At 37.9% G+C, this 20,451-nt stretch overlaps 2 protein-coding genes across 2 annotated transcripts; one reads left to right on the top strand and one right to left on the bottom strand.

The window, feature by feature from the left end:
* Positions 1–248: 248 nt before the first annotated feature.
* On the top strand, positions 249–4,170 carry timm13 (translocase of inner mitochondrial membrane 13 homolog (yeast)). Its single transcript, XM_046857560.1, has 3 exons — positions 249–488; positions 1,555–1,623; positions 3,403–4,170. The coding sequence occupies exons 1-3, from the start codon at positions 369–371 to the stop codon at positions 3,499–3,501; spliced, it is 288 nt and encodes a 95-aa protein (XP_046713516.1). The 5' UTR covers positions 249–368; the 3' UTR covers positions 3,502–4,170.
* Positions 4,171–4,554: 384 nt separating this feature from the next.
* tmprss9 (transmembrane serine protease 9) lies at positions 4,555–20,205 on the bottom strand. The gene is given in 17 exon segments (XM_046857524.1): positions 4,555–5,227; positions 5,944–6,080; positions 7,545–7,813; positions 8,699–8,867; positions 8,996–9,112; positions 9,925–10,192; positions 10,880–10,938; positions 10,941–11,021; positions 12,107–12,381; positions 12,903–13,068; positions 14,161–14,274; positions 15,202–15,243; positions 16,615–16,802; positions 16,899–16,966; positions 18,373–18,500; positions 19,055–19,227; positions 20,170–20,205. Coding segments are annotated over 16 exon segments (2,379 nt in total). The 5' UTR covers positions 19,191–19,227; positions 20,170–20,205; the 3' UTR covers positions 4,555–5,065.
* Between the last annotated feature and the right edge of the window lie 246 nt (positions 20,206–20,451).

The following is a 20,451-nucleotide window of genomic DNA, read 5'->3' as shown; positions in this document are numbered from 1 at the left end:
ATGTAATTGATGAATGTGCAGGATAGAAATTCCACTGAAATTGCATTAAATCTGGTTGTTTGAACCAAAATTATCCTTCGTTATCCCATACATTTCCGTTTAATCCCAATAAAAGTTTTCAATCTTAAAAATTCCTGGAATTGTGCAATTCTGGGCCCTAGTGTGTGCGTCTCTGCCCTGTAGCATCTTATGACTACATTACCCATCATCCATAACTACTAGGAACCTTTGTCAGTAGCGCTTCCGGGGGCCGCTCAAGGTCATTCAGGAAACTGTCACATGTGTACAGTCTGTAGAGCTCCGGGGGGAAGTGTGGCTTTAGATTAGTTTATTCTCCGATATTTGTTCAAAACTAAAATAATAAAACAATGGATAGTTTTGGATCAGATTTTACCTCTGGATCAGGAACTGGGAAGATGGACACGGGCGCCATCATGGAGCAGGTGAAGGTGCAGATAGCGGTGGCTAACGCTCAGGAGCTGCTGCAGGTCAGTACACCGGTTAGCTTAGCTGCTAATCTGGCTAGTCTGGATAGAGAATGTTTTTAATTTGTTCTAAAATATTACATGATTTTTTTTTAAAGTTACTTCAAATGTTGTAAAAGATTTGAAGCTCTTGGGTTTTAAGGCTGATGAATGATTATTTGTGTGAACACGTTAATGGGTGCATGCTGAAATTATTGAGCAGCCATGCCTTCATTAATAAGATCAATCATTAATAAGATCAATCATTAATAAGATCAATCATTAATAAGATCAATCATTAATAAGATCAATCATTTTTCATTTTCTATAAGTCAAAGCTTCACCACAGTGGTATTAGTGGTCATTGGGGGTTAATAAAAAATAAATTTATATATATATATATATATATATATATATATATATATATATATATATATATATATGATTTGCTTGTTGTGCTAGATATATTCCTTTTATTAAATATATTTAACTGTTTACTAATTTCTTTACCTTTACCTTTGTGTGATGATCCCCATAGGCTTAGAGAAGAAAACCAGTGTTTCAGAGAGATTCTTTTTCTTTTCTTTCCAAGACTTAAATTTCTGCATTTAAATGTACTTTAGAAAATAATGTCTTGCTCCATAGTAGTAGCTTGTTAGCAGTAATCACGGTTCACTGTATGTTGCAAGTTCACCTCACCGGTGCCGTCACCATTTTCCCCACTTTCCCTCGCCATGATTCCCCTCACCATGAATTCCTCTCATATTCCCTCACCATTCTCAATAATCGTTATTTCTTTATTTTCTCGCTTTAACTCCCTCACCACTTTCTCTCACTACTTTCCTTCATGCTGGAAGTAGATTTGAGTCATATTAAGGCATACAACAATCATATCTAAATGTCTTGGCATTAAAGACATCTCTACTTGTTCTTAAGCTTTTACCTATTTAAATAATTTTCTCTTTCTGTAATTATAAAAACAAATAGAAAGCTGTGTTTTAAAACTGCATTTGTATTACTAGATTATTGATACATTTATTTATCAGTTTTTTTTGTTTAAATCGTTGATTGAATATTTGCTGTATTTCAGAGAATGACGGATAAATGCTTTAAGAAGTGCATCTGTAAACCGGGCAGCTCGTTGGACAATTCTGAACAGGTATAACCTGTGGTTTCAACTAATGCATAAAACACCAACTTGTACACTTATTCTATATGTGAAAGCATGCAGAAACCTGACCATCGCAATTATACAATCCCTTGTGAAAGTATCGAAACAACAAGACGACGGTGTTTTTGCTATTCACTGAAAACATTTTGAGAGAAATACTGAAGAAGAGATAAAAGACTAGAATTTCGGCTATAATTTCCTGATATTTACATCTAGCTCTTTTAAAAGTCTTTCATATTTTTTTGGCAGACAAAATGTTTCTGCAAACGTTTGAATTTATTCTGTCGCTCACATCTTGAAATAAATCAATTAAGATTTAGTGAACCTTTTCAGGAGCAAGCCATTCCGTGCTAACTCCCTGCTTTGGGAATCAGGTTGCATGTTATGGATCATACGCAGATCCTTTCCTTCTCTACAATATAGCTTTTCCATTAGTTTAGCAGAGGTTAATCTTGGTTACTGAACCAATTATTTTTGTGATCTCTAATTTAGTATTTCCAGTTCTTACTGCTCGAAAGTGGTTTGGATCTATTTGTTGAACTTATATATTTCTGTTTCTATATGTGCGGTTTCAATACTTTCAGAGTGATGCATTACACTTGTGTTTCTTCTTAAATCTATTGCTATTAAGGTGGATGTGTTTAATTCTTTAGATTGTCTATGTATGCTGTAACATTACATTACATTTGTCTTCCACCTGTACTGAGGGGCAAAAAAAAACCCTCCATTTATACTATTTGGACAAAAGTATTGGGACATCTGACTTTTACAGCCATATGTTGTTCTTCCCTTAATTGTTACCACAAAGATTATTTTATACAATGACTTTGGATGCGGTTAAATAAAAGATTCTCTTCATCGAAACTAGGAGACTCAAATGTGTTCCAGCATAAAAATCCCCCTATAAAGATGGGGTTGGAATTGAACATCTTGCATGGCCTGCTATATTTTAATATAGAGTTAGCTCTGACTCCAACACCTTTAAGATGAATTGAAACACTGACTGCACCCCTCAGGTCTCCTCAAATCCTCTACATCAGTACCTGACTTTACTAACACCCTTGTGGGTGAATTAGCACAAATCTCCACGAACACACTCCAAAATCTAGTGGAATGCTCTCCCCAGAAGAGTGGAGATTATTATTAGAGGTCGACCGATAGGCACAAATAGTTGATTGCTGGAACCGTCGGCTATCTGAAAAAAATCAATAAATATATTTTTTCCAGCTTCCGGTCATACTTTCAATACGAGAGCAGCCTCTAGAGGCGAGTCACTGACACTGCATGTTTTACACGCGAGACTGCGTGCTGCATGGAGAGCGCTATGTTGTATTTATAATTTATTAAGATATTGATACTTTCTTTGGCACATTTTTAGGATTCAGTAACTTTTTTTGTAATAAAGTTCAGTACTATATTACATGGAGTGTTTGTTTTTTCTTATACAGTATCCATTTTAAAAATCCAACGCAGGTATCGGTAAAATCCATCGGTCAACCTCTAGCTATTATAACAGTAAATGGGGATTAAATGTGGAATGGGATGTTAAAAAACACATGCAAATATTATGGTCAGGTGTCCACAAACGTGTTAGGATGCACGTATATGTACATACAGTGTTATTAATAAAAATACTCTTTATAATATACACAACATTTATGTTAGAAATTATAAAACTTTGTATGTATATCATTTGCTCATTAACTTTGTATGCATCTAAATATTGGATTGATTGATTGATTGACTGATTAATTTATTTGATTGCAGAAATGCATAGCTATGTGCATGGACCGGTATATGGATGCCTGGAACACCTGTTCACGCACCTACAATTCGAGACTTCAGCGTGAACGAGCACGTATGTGATGCGTGCGTTCCAGTTGATGATCTGCCTGGTCGTCACATGGACCCTTGCATAAAGAGGCTTTAGGCTGAAAACACAACCTTGAAGCTGAAAGCCATAAGAGAAACCAAGAGGTCATGAGTTTTAGACTCGGGAACAACCTATAAGACATTTTTCTTCATTTTCTTCATAATTGATGGACATTTTGGTTGGTTTTACAGAATCACCACATAAGCTTCAAAACGTAAAAAGTTATAGGTCTAGAAATGGAACGAATCGAGTCCGATCAGTGTTTCAAACCATGTTTCGATAACCCTAAGCAATAAGTGAGCGGATTGTTAGTCAGACCGAGCCTGTGAGCACAGTGGCGCTCCTTCAGTTTGTCCTCGTGTGGACACTACACCGTCCCGCCGGGATCGCCGAGCCGTCTCGTCTTCCCGGCCCCTGCTCCACAAACCTACTTGCTTTCACCGTGGACAATTCAGGAGCGTCTCTCTCTTTTCATAACGGCAGCCTCTCCGCGAGGACGCGCCACGCAGGCCTACTTTCTTACCCGCGCCGAAACAAAATGCAATTGTCGCAGGCGGATCCTGGTTTGTCACACAATCTCCTGACTACAAAAGTGGGTTTGTTTAAACACTGATCACTTCACCATGGATCCTGCAATAAAAGCAGCTTACATTGTGTACGAATGTCAGATTTCTGGGAACAGTCTTCTTTTGCCTCATTTAACCTTTCAAACGACAGCACAGACACCCTCGGGAATTACACTCGGGAGTAGTTATTAATCATTCGGTTTTTACAATTTTCACTGGTTGTGAACAGAGATTAATGAAGTCAAGTAATTTTATTGAACATTATTAACCTACAATCAGGTCATGTTTCACCATTTCAACACAAGATGTTAAGATTTATACAGCAAACATTTCTATTATCTTATCATCCATCTTTTTTTTAAGTAAACAAATTTTGTGATATCCAGGTAATTGCATACATTAAATCTATAGATGACTCAAATTATTGCCACCCCACTATAAATACAAAAAGGCACCCTCGGTAAGTAAAGCTTCAACCTGTGTAGTTGATGCATACATTTATTGTCATTTTTACTTCACAATTATTAGATCACAGGTTTTCAATATGAACATTATTACGTGTCCTTATGTTTCTGATTATTATTTGGAAAGTAGAAACGTTTAGGGACAAAGAAAAATGTAGCTAAACACACTTCCAGTTGTAATTCCACTGATTGCTGGTGAGGTCGCAGCTGTGATTCAGCAGCTACAGTAATTACCAATCAATGTATGAGTCTTTAAAGCACCTAGATGTGTTTTTGCATTTGTTCCTTCTCATATGTTTAAATTTGTGCACTGTAAAGCCAGCCCAATCTACTAGTCAATTCACTCCTAGTGGGATTTGGGCTAATGTACTAATTAAAATAATATAACTTTTAACATTTTCAAGGCCTAATAGAGTCCGAGGTTTTCATTTTGGCATAAGCAATAATAAATATACAAAATAAATATGCAACTTTTCAAGTAAGTATGCACAAGTAACTGGTGAAAGTCCATACGAAGGTGAGCATCTTTAAAAAGGGAGGTATGTAGAGATCCATTCCCTGACAGCGGTGACACGCGTGTACACCCCGGGGAATCTGTTTCGAGCGCAACCTCGACCCCAACTGGTCACGCCAGCTATAAACCACCGGCCCCTCGGCTCACGGCATGCTAACGGACCTCCGGAATCGCCCTGCGAAGAAAAGAGCAGACCTACAGTCATCCATGTGTTTCTCAGTGTATGATTTTTAAATGCAATTAGACAAGCTGAAAACCCAAAGGTTTGATCATTGACAGTGGTGGATTAAGTACACAAACCATGTACTTGAGTAAAAGCAGAGATAAACTCGTTAAAATATGACTTAAGTGCTCTCTTTAAACTTTCACTTGAGTCAAAGTACAAAAGTACCCCCCCCCCAAAAAAAAAAAAAAAAAAAAAAAACGCTAAAATAAGGCCCTGTGTGTTGTGGCATATTCGAGTCAGGAGTTGCGTCTATCATTTATTATTCTCAATGTTTTGATTGCTGTTGAACTGATGCTGAACTGCGTGTTGGTGATAAATATAAACCATCAAGTGGCAATAAAAAAAACAATCAAAACAGAACCCAGAAGTTCCATCCTGATTGGTGGATCGCTGCGTGTTTGACGTTTTTATCCATTTAAATAATAAGGAACGACTAATTTCGCAAAATGTAGTGGAGTAAAAAGGTTTAAAAAAAAAGGTAAGATATTTGACTTTGATATGTAAAGTTAAAGTGAAAGTCTCCCCAAATGGAAAAACTTCAGTAAAGTACAGATATCCGAAAGAGCTACTTAAGAATTACACATACTTTGTTACTGTCCACCACTGAACATTAAGTCATGTGAATGATGAAAAAGAAAACTGATGTCTAATCAGTCGAGTCTCACCAGACACGTATCAATGCCACCTTCCATAGATCCAGCACACATCATGTTGGGAGTCAGTTTTCTTCCGTAAGACTGCTGACACTCGGATTGGTCTATTATACCAACCTGAGCTTTCTGTAACTGATTAGTTAGCTTTCCTGCATCAAAAAGAAATAAAATATTCAAATTTCTTCCACACAGAAAGGAGAATGACTGTGATTGAATCGTGTATGGAACAATTAGTGATTAGCAAAAAACCAGACAGCAAACAATACTTAATACAGTAACATGAACATAAAACAGAACAAGAAGCTCATTGCTAACACCAAACACAAGATAGGTGAGAAAAATGAGCATGTGACATCACTCTGTTACCAACTAACATTTTCCTAGTGAACATTATAAGGAATGACACAAATAGCCACTATTTAAACAATGGAAAGAAAAATGTAAAAAAGTAAATAGTTTACTTATATCCCTGATATACAGTGTTTATGCTAGGTTAGACATTAGGTTACTATTTTCCAGAATCAACAAGTACCACAAAGGGAATAAAATTGGACTGATGAATTCCCAGACTTAAGTTTTCTGTGCAAGTGTTTTAAATATCAGTAATATTCACCAACCAGACATAACATTCTGACATTCTAATGTTAAAACCGGTGAAGTAAATAACACTGATTATCTCTTAATCATGGCACCTGTTAGTGAGTGGGATTTTTAGTCAGCAAGTGAACATTTTGTCCTTAAACCTGATGTTAGAAGCAGGAAAAATGGGCAAGCGTAAGGATTTAAGTGAGATTGACAAGGACCAAAATGTGATGGCTAGCTGACTGGGTCAGAATCTCCAAAACTGCAGCTTTTGTGGGCTGTTCCTGGTCTGCAGTGGTCAGTATCTATCATAAGTGCTCCAAGAAAGGAACAGTGGTGAACCGGTGACAGGGTCATGGACGGCCAAGACTGCATGTAGGGAGCGAATGCTGGCCAGTTTGGTCCGATCCAACAGACGAGCTCCTGTAGCTTTAACTTCTGAAGAATTTAATGCTGTTAATGCTGCTGTCTGGACCATTTTGGCAGCAGAAGGGGGAACAACACAATATTAGGCAGGTGGTCATAATGTTATGTGTGATAGGTATAGAGTCTAGTAGGGTGTGAGAAAAGATGAGTAGAGCTTACCAAGAACAGATGAAGAAACTAAAATAAAATCAGTCACACGTCTTCAAGATTATAGTAAAAGCTCATTCACAGGGATTTGTACAGCAGGCACTTCTAATATTCTAATAAATTGAGAATTTCTGTGAGAGGTTTCATTAACAATTATAGAAGGAGTCTTCAGTGTCAGTGCTTCATTGTTTTTCTGTTTTGGAAAGTGTTCAAAATTTATACTTTGCAGCTGCAGCAGCAAAAAGATGATGAGTTAGATTGTTTTGTTCCACACAATTTATCTAAGGTTCCTTATCAGTTCTAGATAGTATTAATCAGTATTCATAACTATTATCTCATGAAACCCTTTTAAAATTGATGTGGTGCTTATGAAGCTCATATGTATATAAATCATCTTCAAGATTATACCTAAACGCCAGTCACATTCGGGAAAACTGCCAAGAAATGTACTTTCTTACCATCTTCCCTCATTGAGCCCCATCCCGTGATGTAACACTCTGTGCCTGTGAAGAAGCTGTGTGTTGGGGAGGGCAAACACAGTGTCTGGATGGTGTAGGAGCTCGGTGCTGGGATCGAGAGCTGCACCAGAGCCACATCGAAGTCCATATTGCTGCTGTTGAAGGCAGGATGCAGGATGATCCTCTGCACTGGGATGACCAAAGCTCCCAATCCGGACCGGAGTACCGAGCCTAAACTTGCCGTCCAGCCAGTGGGGTTTAACTCCTTTCTGATGAACAACACAAAGTGTTTAAAAAACAAAAACGGAACAAGATCATAGCCCTGAATAAGCACATACTTAGCTTTACCAAATAAACTCTGGACTCGAAATGTATTGTAGTGTCTGATCTGAATAATATATTAAATTTGCACCATTTGGCAGCTGCTCTTACCCAGATCAACAATTATTTTATTCATGCTACTGAGCAATTAATGGTTTAGGGCTTTGCTCAAGGGCATAGCAATTGTAGCTTAGTGTTGCTGTGAATCAAACTCATGAGTTTCCAATCAGAACCCCTGAGGCATGTCGTCCCTGCAAACTGAAAGATAGAGGGACCAGTTGAGCAGTGTTTAAGCAGAATTGTGGCGCAGGGTGGGGTTAAATATGTGCTATGAGGAAGGTGGTGTGCTGGTACACTTTGGGCTTTGTAGCCTCCAAGCACCAGTGTTTAACTCCTACAGGGTCGATTTCTTTCATCATCATCTTCATAGTTTCTTAAGAAACAAGAGCTGATCTTGCTAACATGTATCGCACTTTAATCTCGTACTGCTATGACATTATTCTCAAAATATTTCGACTTTACTCTCAGAATTTTGACATTAGTCTTCAAATATTTCGACTTTAATTTTGTAATCTTAGATTTTTTTTTCTTCATTTTCTTAATTTTTTTAAGTGCCACTAAAATGCTGTCATATCTTACTTTTTGAGTCTGGTTCCTCTCAAGGAACCAGGACCATCAGTGACAACCCTAACATTAAAATCCTTAAATCTCAAGGACTGATTCTAAAGCTCCTAAAGATCATAGCTCTTAAAGATTAGAACATTTTATGGGTGACGCAATTCGCATGAATTGAGCGTTGTATGAAGTGTGTATCTGTACTTCTCGAAGCGTACTTGCTGAAGCAGTGAGCAGCTGTAAGGAGCCATTTGCAGTGTATCAGAGTGGCTCCACAGCGATGTAAACGCTGAAACTGCAGACTTGCTACCCATGGCCACTCCCCTCGACAGGCACTCACACCTCCCACAATTCTCTGGGGGGGAAATTCAGGTCTCTGGCCACAGTCTGGATAAAAAAAACTTTGGGTCATTCAAGGTTTTATTCTCATGTAAATCAACAGTGTTTTGAACAAATTTTCCATGCACATAGACTCATTACTTGATATAAATGTGTATAAAAAGTGCTTTACTGACTGCAGTCCTTTTCATCGGCTTCATTAGAGCAGTCAGCCACTCTGTCACACTCAGGATTTATCTTGCTGATACACACTCCTGCACCACAGTCAAAGTTTCCACTGCAGTTTACAGCTCCTAAAAAAAAGGATATTTGTTAAGCCTGAAATTTACACATTAGGTGGATCCTTTGCCCATCCTGGGAACACTTGTAATGAGGTGGGAATACACCCTTGATCCACACTCACATTAAGGGGAGATTTAACTTTGAAAATCTGCTTACTGGCATGTTTATATTACGGTGGATGAAAAATCAAAACCAGAGAACATGCACAAGATCTGCACAGACATTAACCCAAGCTCAGAATCTGAAGGCTAGAAAATTAGCTGCTGTGCCACCTCTTAGCCTTAAAACTATACTGAAATGCAGTGGCAGAAAGTTAGCTTACTCTTCATAATTATATTTGTCACATTAAAGCACAGTGAAATTCTTTACTTCACATATCCCAGCAGAAAGCTGGGATTGAAGCACAGGGTCAGCATGATACAGTGCCCGTGGAGCACAGAGCATTAAGGGTTTGCCCAAGAGTGGCAGTTTGGCAATACCAGGGCTTGAACCCCCAAATATTCCCTCATCATCCCGTTATTTCTCTCCAGAGGTAAATCAGGTAAATCTCTGACACTGGAGACTCCTTTCATGAATGTTAAATAAACTTTTGCTTACACAAATAAATGTCTCCAAAAACTTTACTATTTCAGCGACTGTACACATTGGAAGCACAAATAAAGTTGTTTCTATAGAAACTATAATTATTCATAAAAAAAAAAAAAAAGGTATATAACATTAATCAACAGCTTCTGACCAATCAGAATCCAGATATGGCATTTTTATAATGCAAAGGCATGTAGTAGAGCATAATGATATAATTAGTGCATCATCACATTCTCACCAGTTGTAGTATTCCTATCTGACACCAAAGGAGTTGATGTGATGGACTTAGCACGAAGGACTGCAGTGTTTGTTGCGCTGCGAACCGTAGGTCTGTACTGAATGCTAATGGGCTCAGCATGGCTCAGGATCCATTTGCGGAGCGCGGTGACCCGGGAATACACTCCAGGCTTATTGGTTTGTGCGCAGCCTGCTCCCCAACTCACTATACCTGCCAGGAAGAAGCTGTCAGGACTGCCTTCACACACCAGAGGACCTCCTGAGTCTCCCTGTGGGGCAAATTGATGGTGTTTCAAACAAGACAGTGCTAATATGACTTAGCTGATAGACATGCCTATAGTTAAGCAGCTGTTTATTTCTAAACATGATCCAACATGGCTTTTGAAGTCAGTCTTCTTTTACAGCAAATCACATGGGTTTTTTTTACATTGTTTAGCTAAAAGCAGCTCATCAGATCAGATAAGCTAAAAGAATAGAAACATTACTTGAGAAAGCAATGACTTTCCACAAATGAAATAAAGATTGAAAAATAGAATGATCGAACATTATGGCATTTGGTAGACCCCCTTATCCACAGTGACTTACATTTAACTCATTAAAATAACTGAGCAGTTATAGGCCTAAGGGCCTTGTTTAGGGTTTAGAGTTTGGTGTGGCTGGGATTGAAACTCATCACCTTTGAGTCAAATGCCTTGACCACTAAGCTACCACATCCCCCCAGCATAGTAGCATGTGTTCATACTCTAAATAAGTTTTAAATATGATGTGTCCCATCGGTCATCCCTTGTGCCACTAGTCAAGCAGCATATTTTTAGTCATAGACTAATCACTAATGTTTATGCATTATAATGGAACTGTCATCAATCAGTGAAATCTCTGGAATCCTATACAACTTCATAAATCTTCAGATTTCCTCCTGAACTAGATCATGAATATGGACAATAATGAAAAGAAACCTGGCAGGAGTCGACTTTTCCCTGCAGGAAGCCGGCACACATCATGTTACTGGTGAGGGCCCTCTGTATACTTTGGAATTGTTGCACACGTTGGAATCAATGATCTTCACTGAGGCCTTTTGAAGTGTGGAAGGCAACGTTTCTGTTCACAAACACGCAGGGATACAAAAAGATATAAAGCTAACACAGAAAGTAGGTTTTCAAATAAATGTTAATGCTATGTTAGCTCTTATTTGACATTCATTTTACTTCACAAGTAACAAGGGTAAAGTTATCTAGTATCATGAGGAATATTCAGTGTAATCTCCTCATACGTTAACAGATTAGCATGTTTTGCTAATTGGTTATAAATGATTATACGTTAATAGAAAGGCTACCTATTGATTTTGCTTAGTTTTAGGCATGTGTTTGTGTTAGGTTGGTGTTTGCGTAGAATTTACATAATCTTTACATAATAGATTATTCAAATGTTAGTCTACTTAGTGTTTTGATTTATTTACACAATATTTAAATAGTTAGCCCATTGTGTGCAAGTTGTTTAACGGTAAACAGTCAAACATAGCATGACTTTTTACATTAGAATATGTAGTTCTGTAATGTTGATACTATTAGGAGATGGTATATTGTCATAAATAACAACAAAAACTTTATATGATGAAAAAATATACCGAATTTTGGCCTTATTTTACATGTAGGCTAAAAGACTGCTTGAAAGGCTATTTTGCATTTTTCCTTACCAAATGACTGAACCCTCACACCACCAAGTACACTGTTATATTGTACTTAATCCCACCATCTTTACATTTTTTATGTTGTTTTTTAAAAGCTACAATCATCTTCTTCTTTTTCTTCTTCTTCTTTTCGCTGTTCCCATTAGGGGTCGCTACAGCAGATCCTACTGATATACCCCATGTCCCTCCTCTGAACATGTCCAAACCATCTCAATCTCGCCTTCCTCACCTTGTCTCCAAAACGTCCTACATGCGCTGTCCCTCTAATAAACTCGTTTCTGATCCTGTCCATCATTGTCACTGCCAATTAAAATCTCAACATCTTCAGCTCTGCTACCTCCAGCTCCACCTCCTGTCTTTTACTCAATGCCACTGTCTCTGAACCATACAACATCTCAGGTCTCACCACAGTCCTATAAACTTTGATAATGGAGGAAATTTAGTTTGCAATTTGCACATGGGTTTACCCTGAACCCATTTATATCACCCCACTTACTGCTGTCCTGTGAGGTGGCTCCCCATCCAGATACGATGCAGTCTTGTCCAGGAGTGAAGACGTGAGACGAGGATGGGATGCAGATGGGCTGGATGTAAGGAGTGAAAGTCAGAGGCTTCTCCAGCTCCAGCACGCTTACATCACTGTCTGAGTTTATGGGGTTATAATCTGGAGATAGGATCAGCGTTTTGATGTTTACAGTGAAGGCTCCTTTCTCCATCCCACTCACTGAACTGGCTCCAACCAGCGCCGTCCAGTCCCTTGGGTTTTTACTGCTACAGGGAACAGAAGAGAGCATTTAATATACTAAACCTGTAAAAGAATTCATGTGTGGTGTAGAGGGTATATTGTTCAGCGGGTTGGGGATTGATTGTATAACTGAATGTTTAAGTGGTTGAGGGCTCAATGATTTAGTTTTTGAGGGGTTAAGATACTGACTGATTGTAGGCTTTAGTAGCTGTTAGAATTAGCAGTTTATTAATTAGCGATTGAGGGTTAGTTGTGTAATGGCACTCTGGCTTAGTGGATAAGTGATGTATTGGTTAGTAGTTCTGTGGTTCAGCAGTTTAGGAGCATACTGATTGGCTGAGTGGTGTATTGTTTCAATTACTGAGTAGTTAAGGGGTTAAATGTTTTAGTTGTTTTCGACAGTGCCTGGCAGTTTTAATGGTTCATTGTTTTAGCAGTATTTAGCGGTGTAGATGTTGAGGGGTTTGGTGTATAAAGATTCTATGTTTTTCTGGGTTCAAGAATTGAGCTGTTAAAAGGTTTATCTGTTGATTGCTTGAGCACTTACCTCTCAAAGCAGTGTGCAGCGCTGACCAGCCAATGGCGGTTGATGATGGAAGCGCCACAAGTGTGACTGCCGCGAAGTCTTAGACTGACCTGCCAGGGCAAATCACCATGACGGGCATTTCCACCCCCAACAACCCGACTGTCCACCACCAGTTTCCTGCCACATGCTACTCATTACAAACACAATGGATTAAAAAAATATTATTTTGCAGTAAATGGTGAACACTCCACATAAATGGTTTATTAGCAGTCTACAATGGCTTACGACCACACTTTTTTTGCATGAAATAGTTCTTCATTTAAGCCCCCAATCGCTGCACAGTACACCTCAACAATGATTAACCTCCAATGAAAGGTGGCTTCCACTAACATTATTATTTTTAATCCATTAACATGGATTTAAATGACAGTTATTTAAGTCTAAATAAGTATTTCTTAAGGTATATTTTTATGTACTGTATGGAACAGATGCAGTGAAGTCATTTTGTATTTTTTTTTCAAGAACATTTCTGTACTGTATATAGACCTGATAGGTACATTTTTGCCCTGAGGACATACAGAAGATGTCCAGATGATATGAGAGCATTTCAAAAAGTTAAAGGATAGGTCTACATGGTATAACCAAAAATCAGCATATTTGGGAAGGAAGATGCAACTTTGGAATGAATACAATATAGAACGTATAATGTAAACTTTCCACTTTGTGCTTTGAATATAAAAAACATTTGCACATGACAGTATATACTATAGATAAGTAGATATATTTAACATAAATTATCGAACATTATTAATATAATCACTATTTTTACACTAAACAAATTTGTGAATACTTGGTAAATTCAGAACAAACTTAAACTTTCTTTCGGCTTCTCCCATTAGGGGTCGCCACGGCGGGTCATCCGCATGTTTGATTTGGCACATGTTTTTACGCTGGATGCCCTTCCTAACGCAACCCTCCACATTTATCCGGGCTTGGGACCGGCACTAAGGTTTGTGTAACTCTAATGGCTGGGGTTGGTCCCCTGACTGGGGATCAAACCCGGGCCGCAGCGGTGAGAGCGCCGCATCCTAACCACTAGACCACCAGGGAACCGAATTCAGAACAAACTAATGATTAGAAATTTTTTTCATAATTTCTTTTCATTACATTTTATAAAAATTTTCTGCATGGTGATGTGGAAATGCACTTCACATAGATCAGCAGATGATGACCTGACCAGATAAAGTGATAATATGTAATATGATAAGTAAATGCTCACAGCAGTATGCCTCGTCTGACGCATCAGCACAATCCAACACGGAGTCGCACTCAGGATTTGGTTTAGTCACACACTCTCCACTGGCACAGGTGAACATGTCATCAGGACATCTACCTGGAATGAAGAAAATTGACATGCTGTATAAATAAATCTTATAGGACATGGTATAATATTTCCACTTTTGTTATTAACATTAAAGGAGTCGTTTGCTATTTTTAGCGCCCCCTACTGCATGCAAGGTGAAATTGAATGTAACTCCAGTGTAAACACTGACTAGCTTTTCTAAATGAACTCCACCTCCTTTTGATTAAAGTATATATGATTTGAAAGATGAGTTTTCTTGTTCTATCTCGGGGTAGAGCTGATCTCTGTAGCTGGAAAAATGCAAACAGATGTCTCTTGTGAAGAATTTATCCAGAAGAACCAATCACTGATTTTTAAGGTACACTATATGGACAACAATTCGTGGATGTCTGGCCATAATGCCTCCAGCTTTGTGAGTCCAACAGTTTGAGGATATACCATGTATTGCTGCAAAAGTGTCAGGTGTCCCAAAACATTTGTCCATATATTGTATGTTCGACTAGCACTACAAAGAAAATACGATTTTTTTTTCTCTTTCAACTTGATAGTTATCATTTTATAGCAGTCAGGTGACAACGTATAGAAGCATGAAGTGGACAGAGCAACTGATGTGTATACATTAAACAGAGTTTGTTTGGCCAAAAGAAGTATGAAACAAAGTTACAGGTCTATTTGTGTTCCTGATGTTTAATATTAATTTTCAAATATTGGCGGCTACTTGCAGTTTCTGAACCAACCACAGATTTGTGGTGCTGAAAGATAAAAGATTTGTTGATGACCACCGATTTTGATTTCCCAAATAGACAACAGCAATTGGAATGAGTAAAAGATTTTTTATTTCTATAAATACAAATGTTATCATTTTAATGGGACAGCTTCCAGGTCGAGAAAAAAAAACAAGACAAACTGCACCTTTAAAAGAGTTTTGAGAAACAGTATAATGAAATCCATTCTCACTTTCGTTAGGGTCGATTACATAGTATGACTTTCCGCTAGAACCTGAGAACAGATAAGCAAAGAATTATAAAATATACAAGAAATAAACATATATGAGCCTGATTCCTGTTTTATCATAGATTATCATACAAGATGCATTCAAGCTGCCAGCATATGAAGTGGTCTATGCCTTACTGTTACACCCCCCCAACACACACACACACACACACACACACACACACACACACACACACACACACACACACACACACACACACACACACCCCTATTAGCTCTTTCTTTGGCTCTCTACTGTCATATAGGTGGAGTCACCAGTTAATTGTAGTAAAGGCCTGGAAAAAAGGGGACCAATAAAGAGCAAGAGCCTGTCCAGAGGAGGTGGAGCCTACAATTTAAAAGCAGTAACCTGAAGCACTACCTGGGAGGAAGAGGAGGAAGAGAAGTGTTTGCTAGTCACCCTGTTTGAGAACAGGTAAGAATGTGTGGACACATATATTCCACCACATAGGTATCATCATTGTTTAGACATCATAGGATAGATGGCATGGTGCCACCCCTTGTATTTTTCTGACAGTGTAGCCCAGTGTAGTCAGCTATTTTGTGGCTGATTGTTAGTTAGTTTAGCTTTTAAAATAGTTGTCAAAAACAGTTCTCTTGCCTGTGTGAGTCTAGTCTTCTTGTCACTGTTGAACAGCATTTTATTTGTTACACCATTACACTTGACCATTACAAGCAATAACCACTCTAACCCCTTGTCCTACTGTTTTTGTCCAAACAACCTGCAACAAACTACATTGTTATTGTTCCTACACTCCCTTGGGCCAAGACAATAATGTACATTCGGTGCCTAACTAATGAGGATGGGTTCCCTTTTGAGTCTGGTTCCTCTTAAGGCTTAGGGTTAAGGTGCTCTTCGGGGGATTTTTCCTGACCACTGCCTCCACCGGGAGAAGTTTATAGGCACTAAACTTGTGAATTCATATTTTATAACCTATTTATCTCTGTAAAGCTGCTTTGGCACAGTGTCCAAAAGCAATATACAAATAAAACTAAGTTGGATTGAATAAACTGCTACAAAAATGTGTATATACAATGGTTGCAGGATTCTCTAAAGAGACATCAATTTTACATTAAATGGAAGAAGTTTCCAGTGTCATTGCTTTGTAGCGTTGTAAAAATATAACACAGTTTTCTGACTCCTTCCATAAAGGAAAAAAAGAGCTTGAACGACTGTTTAAACCTGCGATAACGTAATTGAAAACAGGAACTAACTTATTTACAATATATGTGATATATGTAACATGCAAAAAAATACGCTGTCACTCTTTAATGAATAAAGGATTGTAGTCATTTGCAGAGAAACTTAACAAAAGCAGATGTATAAAGGTTAATCGTTCCAGAACTTGCTTTTACCCAGAGGTACGATGTTTTGAATTTTTCCAAACTCAGGAACAATCAGCGGGTTTGGAGTGACCAAAGCCTGAAAGCTGTAGTGAATCTGCTCCTGGAAGAAATTCTCACTGTAGTCTGTAAAATGTACTTGAAATTCGGCCACTCTGAAGACCAAACGAAGCGTCACCATCACGTTATCACTGATGTTCCTGCAAAAAAATCGCAGAGGCATGCAGGATAAAGGACGCTTCCCAAATGTCTATTGTTAGTATGTTCTGGAAGTATAAATTCTCGATCACACCTACCCGTATGCAACGATATGGCAGGAAACAAAATGGGATGCAATTGATGAGGTCATGAAAATATCGTGCATCTGTAGGGAAAGAGGAAAAGTATTCAGGGCTGATTGTAACAATAGATGTAATATAATAAAATTGTCAATTTAATTAAAAAAATTTTTTTTTCAAGTTTTCTAATTTGAGCACCATTACATTATACTTAATATGACAGCAACTACATTTCAATCTAAAGAAAACTTATTTTTATTAGAATGCTAAAAAATACCTTGTTCTGTTATATACAGGTAGTCCCCGTGTTACGATGGAGACGTGTTCACATGACTATATAGTGACTTAAAAATATCGTAAGTTGAGACATGGCCTAGCCTACCCAGGAGTCTTAAAGAATGGTATCTGTATGGGCTAGTGTGCTGTAATTTGTTAATAGTAATCTGGTGATGTGGATAAAAAAAGGCAAGAACTAAAAATTGGCTTTGAAACACCAAAAACGTCGAAAAAACCCACACTTTAACACCGAGGTAACTGAACTCTGTCGACCGCTGGCGAGAGTAAGGCATCTCACGTATCGTCCCAACGTGTTATTTTTTCGTATCGCTATTGTCATCGTAATATAAAGAAATTGTACGCCAAACCATGGGAACGGTCGCCTGCATATTGATGATATGATGGAAAAATGCAACAAAAAAAAAACACAACGAAATGTGTTCTTATGAAAAGGAGGCACAAAATCTTAAGTGAAATAATAATTCTTCTATGTACTTTTGGATACATTTTAGTTACTTCAAACATTTAAAAATAGTTATATTAATAACAACTAAATAAATATTTAGTTGGTTTTTATCATTTTGAATTAAGTATGTGCAAATCTTTACACGAATAAATATTGTAAATGATCCTGAAACTGTGTATATAATGAAAGACCAGGAAACTCAACATAAACACAACAATGATTGGAAGCAGCGACTTTAAAGGCTGGATTCTGATCGACCAGAAGCTGTTGATCAATATTACTTTTAATTTTATTTTTAATCTTTAGGAGGAAGAAGTTTGCGCTTTGTTTCTCGAGTATTGTGAAGAGCTGCATTTTTGTCCCGTTCATATTAAAATAGACCAAAAAAAGAGAGGCTGCTGAGGGTAGGGCTGTTTATAGCTGCTATACTGCAAGTGATTTTGTTTTGTTTCACAGATGTTCTGCGACATTAAATGTAACTATAAACAGATAAAACGTATAATCTGTCAAGCAAAAGATTAATACTGGCATTTTTGAGTGGTGAAACTAAAATCATTATTAAATTCCTTTACCAGCATGCGCCTGAGTGTTTTATTCCTTACACAGCCGTGCCATTTAAATATCACTAAACCCCTCAGAAACCTGATAGAACATCTGTAAGGTTAAATCCAGAGTACATGAATTTCATTTCAAAATTCAAAACAACCAGATTAAATAAGAACTTTACCTTTTTCTTTGTGCTGCTCCTACCTTTGTTTCCAAAGTGGCTGTCAGGATTAAAAAAAATGCAGACATTTTATCCTTGAGGTCGGCTTTGTATTGTAGGCCTTTTAACTCCACCGTGTCCATGAAGTAATGCTCCTTCTGCACCGCGTACACTGAACGGGATCAACAGAACAGTTTATCACCTACTAACATCTGTAATATTCATCACAAGATGAGCTAGACAAAAAAATTAAAGCTGGTCCTTATTTTTCCAAATGTTTTTCCAAAAGCCATTTTTGCCTTATTTTCTACTTCTTACATATATGGTATAGTGTGGATAGTTTGACAACCACAATTCAATGATTAAGCAACTTAGTCTATAACAAAGATGCCCAAACTAGGGGTCATAAAGGGATAAAGTTAAACCATGGTGACCTTTAATTTGGCCTAGCTGGGCCAAAGTATGTCCATCTAAAAATGACACTATGTTAGCAAAACTGGTCAGACATAGCCTGTTGGGAGTGGCTTAACTCTGAAGGCGGAGTTGTACATTAAAGTGTATACTAAAGTATACTAGTAAACTATACTGAGTTTCTAATTTCTATATATAAGTTTCAGTATTTCGCTATTTTCAGTATTTCACTATATTTAAAGCAGCACCTGACATTTCCAGCATATACATGCATGCAGGTCAATAGCGAACTTTTTTTTGCACAGTGGCACTCACCTATCATGACACCCACAAAAGCACAGATGAGGAGGAACACCAAGATGCTGTACAGTGTAATGTATCTGCACACAGAGGAGGACGATGTGGAAGGAGGATCAGCCTCAGGCCACGTACTCTGCTGCTGCTGTTTCATTGCTTTATTAGTCCTCAGAAATCTGAACCTCTGAGACCTGGAACCACAAATAAGTTTCAGCATACTACAGTTTCATCCGGATCTTCGCAGCATTGTTATGCTGCCTGCTCACACACCCTGTAACCCACTAACAGTACTGATACTATTTCAGTTCCATAACAATGCCAAAAACTTTAAAAATCCATTCTGAAGGAATGATTCAGTACAAAGTAAATGTACACAATGTTTTCTTCTCACCGAGTTTTGTCTGTTAGGACAGATATATTAGCTCAGTGAAGAATTAAACACAATGACATTATGGGGTGCTGAAGAAGAGTACTGTACCACTGATACATTTAATGTTGTGAAATATTACTGAAACATTTTTCTCACTTACATTATAAAAGTCTGAAAACAGCCACTTCCGCAACAATGTCTATATTTTATCTGTCTTGAGACAAACGTTTCATAGCAATAGTTGTTATAGTACTGAGAAACTGCAAAGCCTAAATTCATTTGTCCTAAACATGTTGGGGGAATTTATTTAAATTTGGAGACTCCTTTCCTAAATGTTAAATAAACACAGCTTCTCTTAGCTTGTATAGATTGCAGCTTGAGAGACATATCAAATGCAGGACTATTATCACTAGATTTATCACAAGTATCTTTTTTTTTTTTTTTACTATAGTCGCTCAAGACATCTAAAAATGACACTGTGTTAGCAACACTAGTCAGACCTACACTATATGGACAAACGTTTGTGGACACCTGACCATTAATATGGCCACACCAGATTCATATATGCTCTCCATCTCATTCCACATTTAGTCCCCATTTACTGTTATAATATCCTCCACTCTTCTGGGTTTATGTTCCACTAGATTTTGGAGTGTGTTTGTGGAGATTTGTGTTTATTCATCCACAAGGGTGTTAGTAAAGTCACATACTGATGTAGGTGAGGTGAGGAGGTCTGGAGTGCTCTCAGTGTTTCAATTCATACCAAAGGTATTCAGTATGGACGAGGTCAGAGCTCTGTAGCAGGCCACTCAAGATCTTTCACTTCAACCCAACTTCAGTCGAAGCTTATCTTCATAGAGCTGGCTTTGTGCACAGGGGCATTGTCATGCTGGAACAGGCCTGGGTCTCCTAGTTTAAGCGAAGAGCAAGTTTAATGCCACTGCATACAGAGACACCCTATACACTTGTGTGCCTCCAACTTTGTGGTAAAAGTTTGGGGAAGAACCACCATACTTTTGTCTATATAATGTATTTACTGTTTACA

The sequence above is a fragment of the Silurus meridionalis genome, chromosome 9, assembly GCF_014805685.1.
Source record: "Silurus meridionalis isolate SWU-2019-XX chromosome 9, ASM1480568v1, whole genome shotgun sequence".
NCBI classification, from domain to species: Eukaryota; Metazoa; Chordata; class Actinopteri; order Siluriformes; family Siluridae; genus Silurus; species Silurus meridionalis.
Note: the sequence above shows the minus strand (reverse complement) of the source record. Positions and strands in the feature narration are given on the sequence as shown.

Coding starts and splice junctions, on each gene's coding strand:
- timm13 (XM_046857560.1), top strand. CDS start 369: ATGGATAGTTTTGGATCAGATTTTACCTCTGGATCAGGAACTGGGAAG. Junction 489..1,554: donor ACGCTCAGGAGCTGCTGCAG/GTCAGTACACCG, acceptor GCTGTATTTCAG/AGAATGACGGATAAATGCTT. Junction 1,624..3,402: donor CGTTGGACAATTCTGAACAG/GTATAACCTGTG, acceptor ATTTGATTGCAG/AAATGCATAGCTATGTGCAT.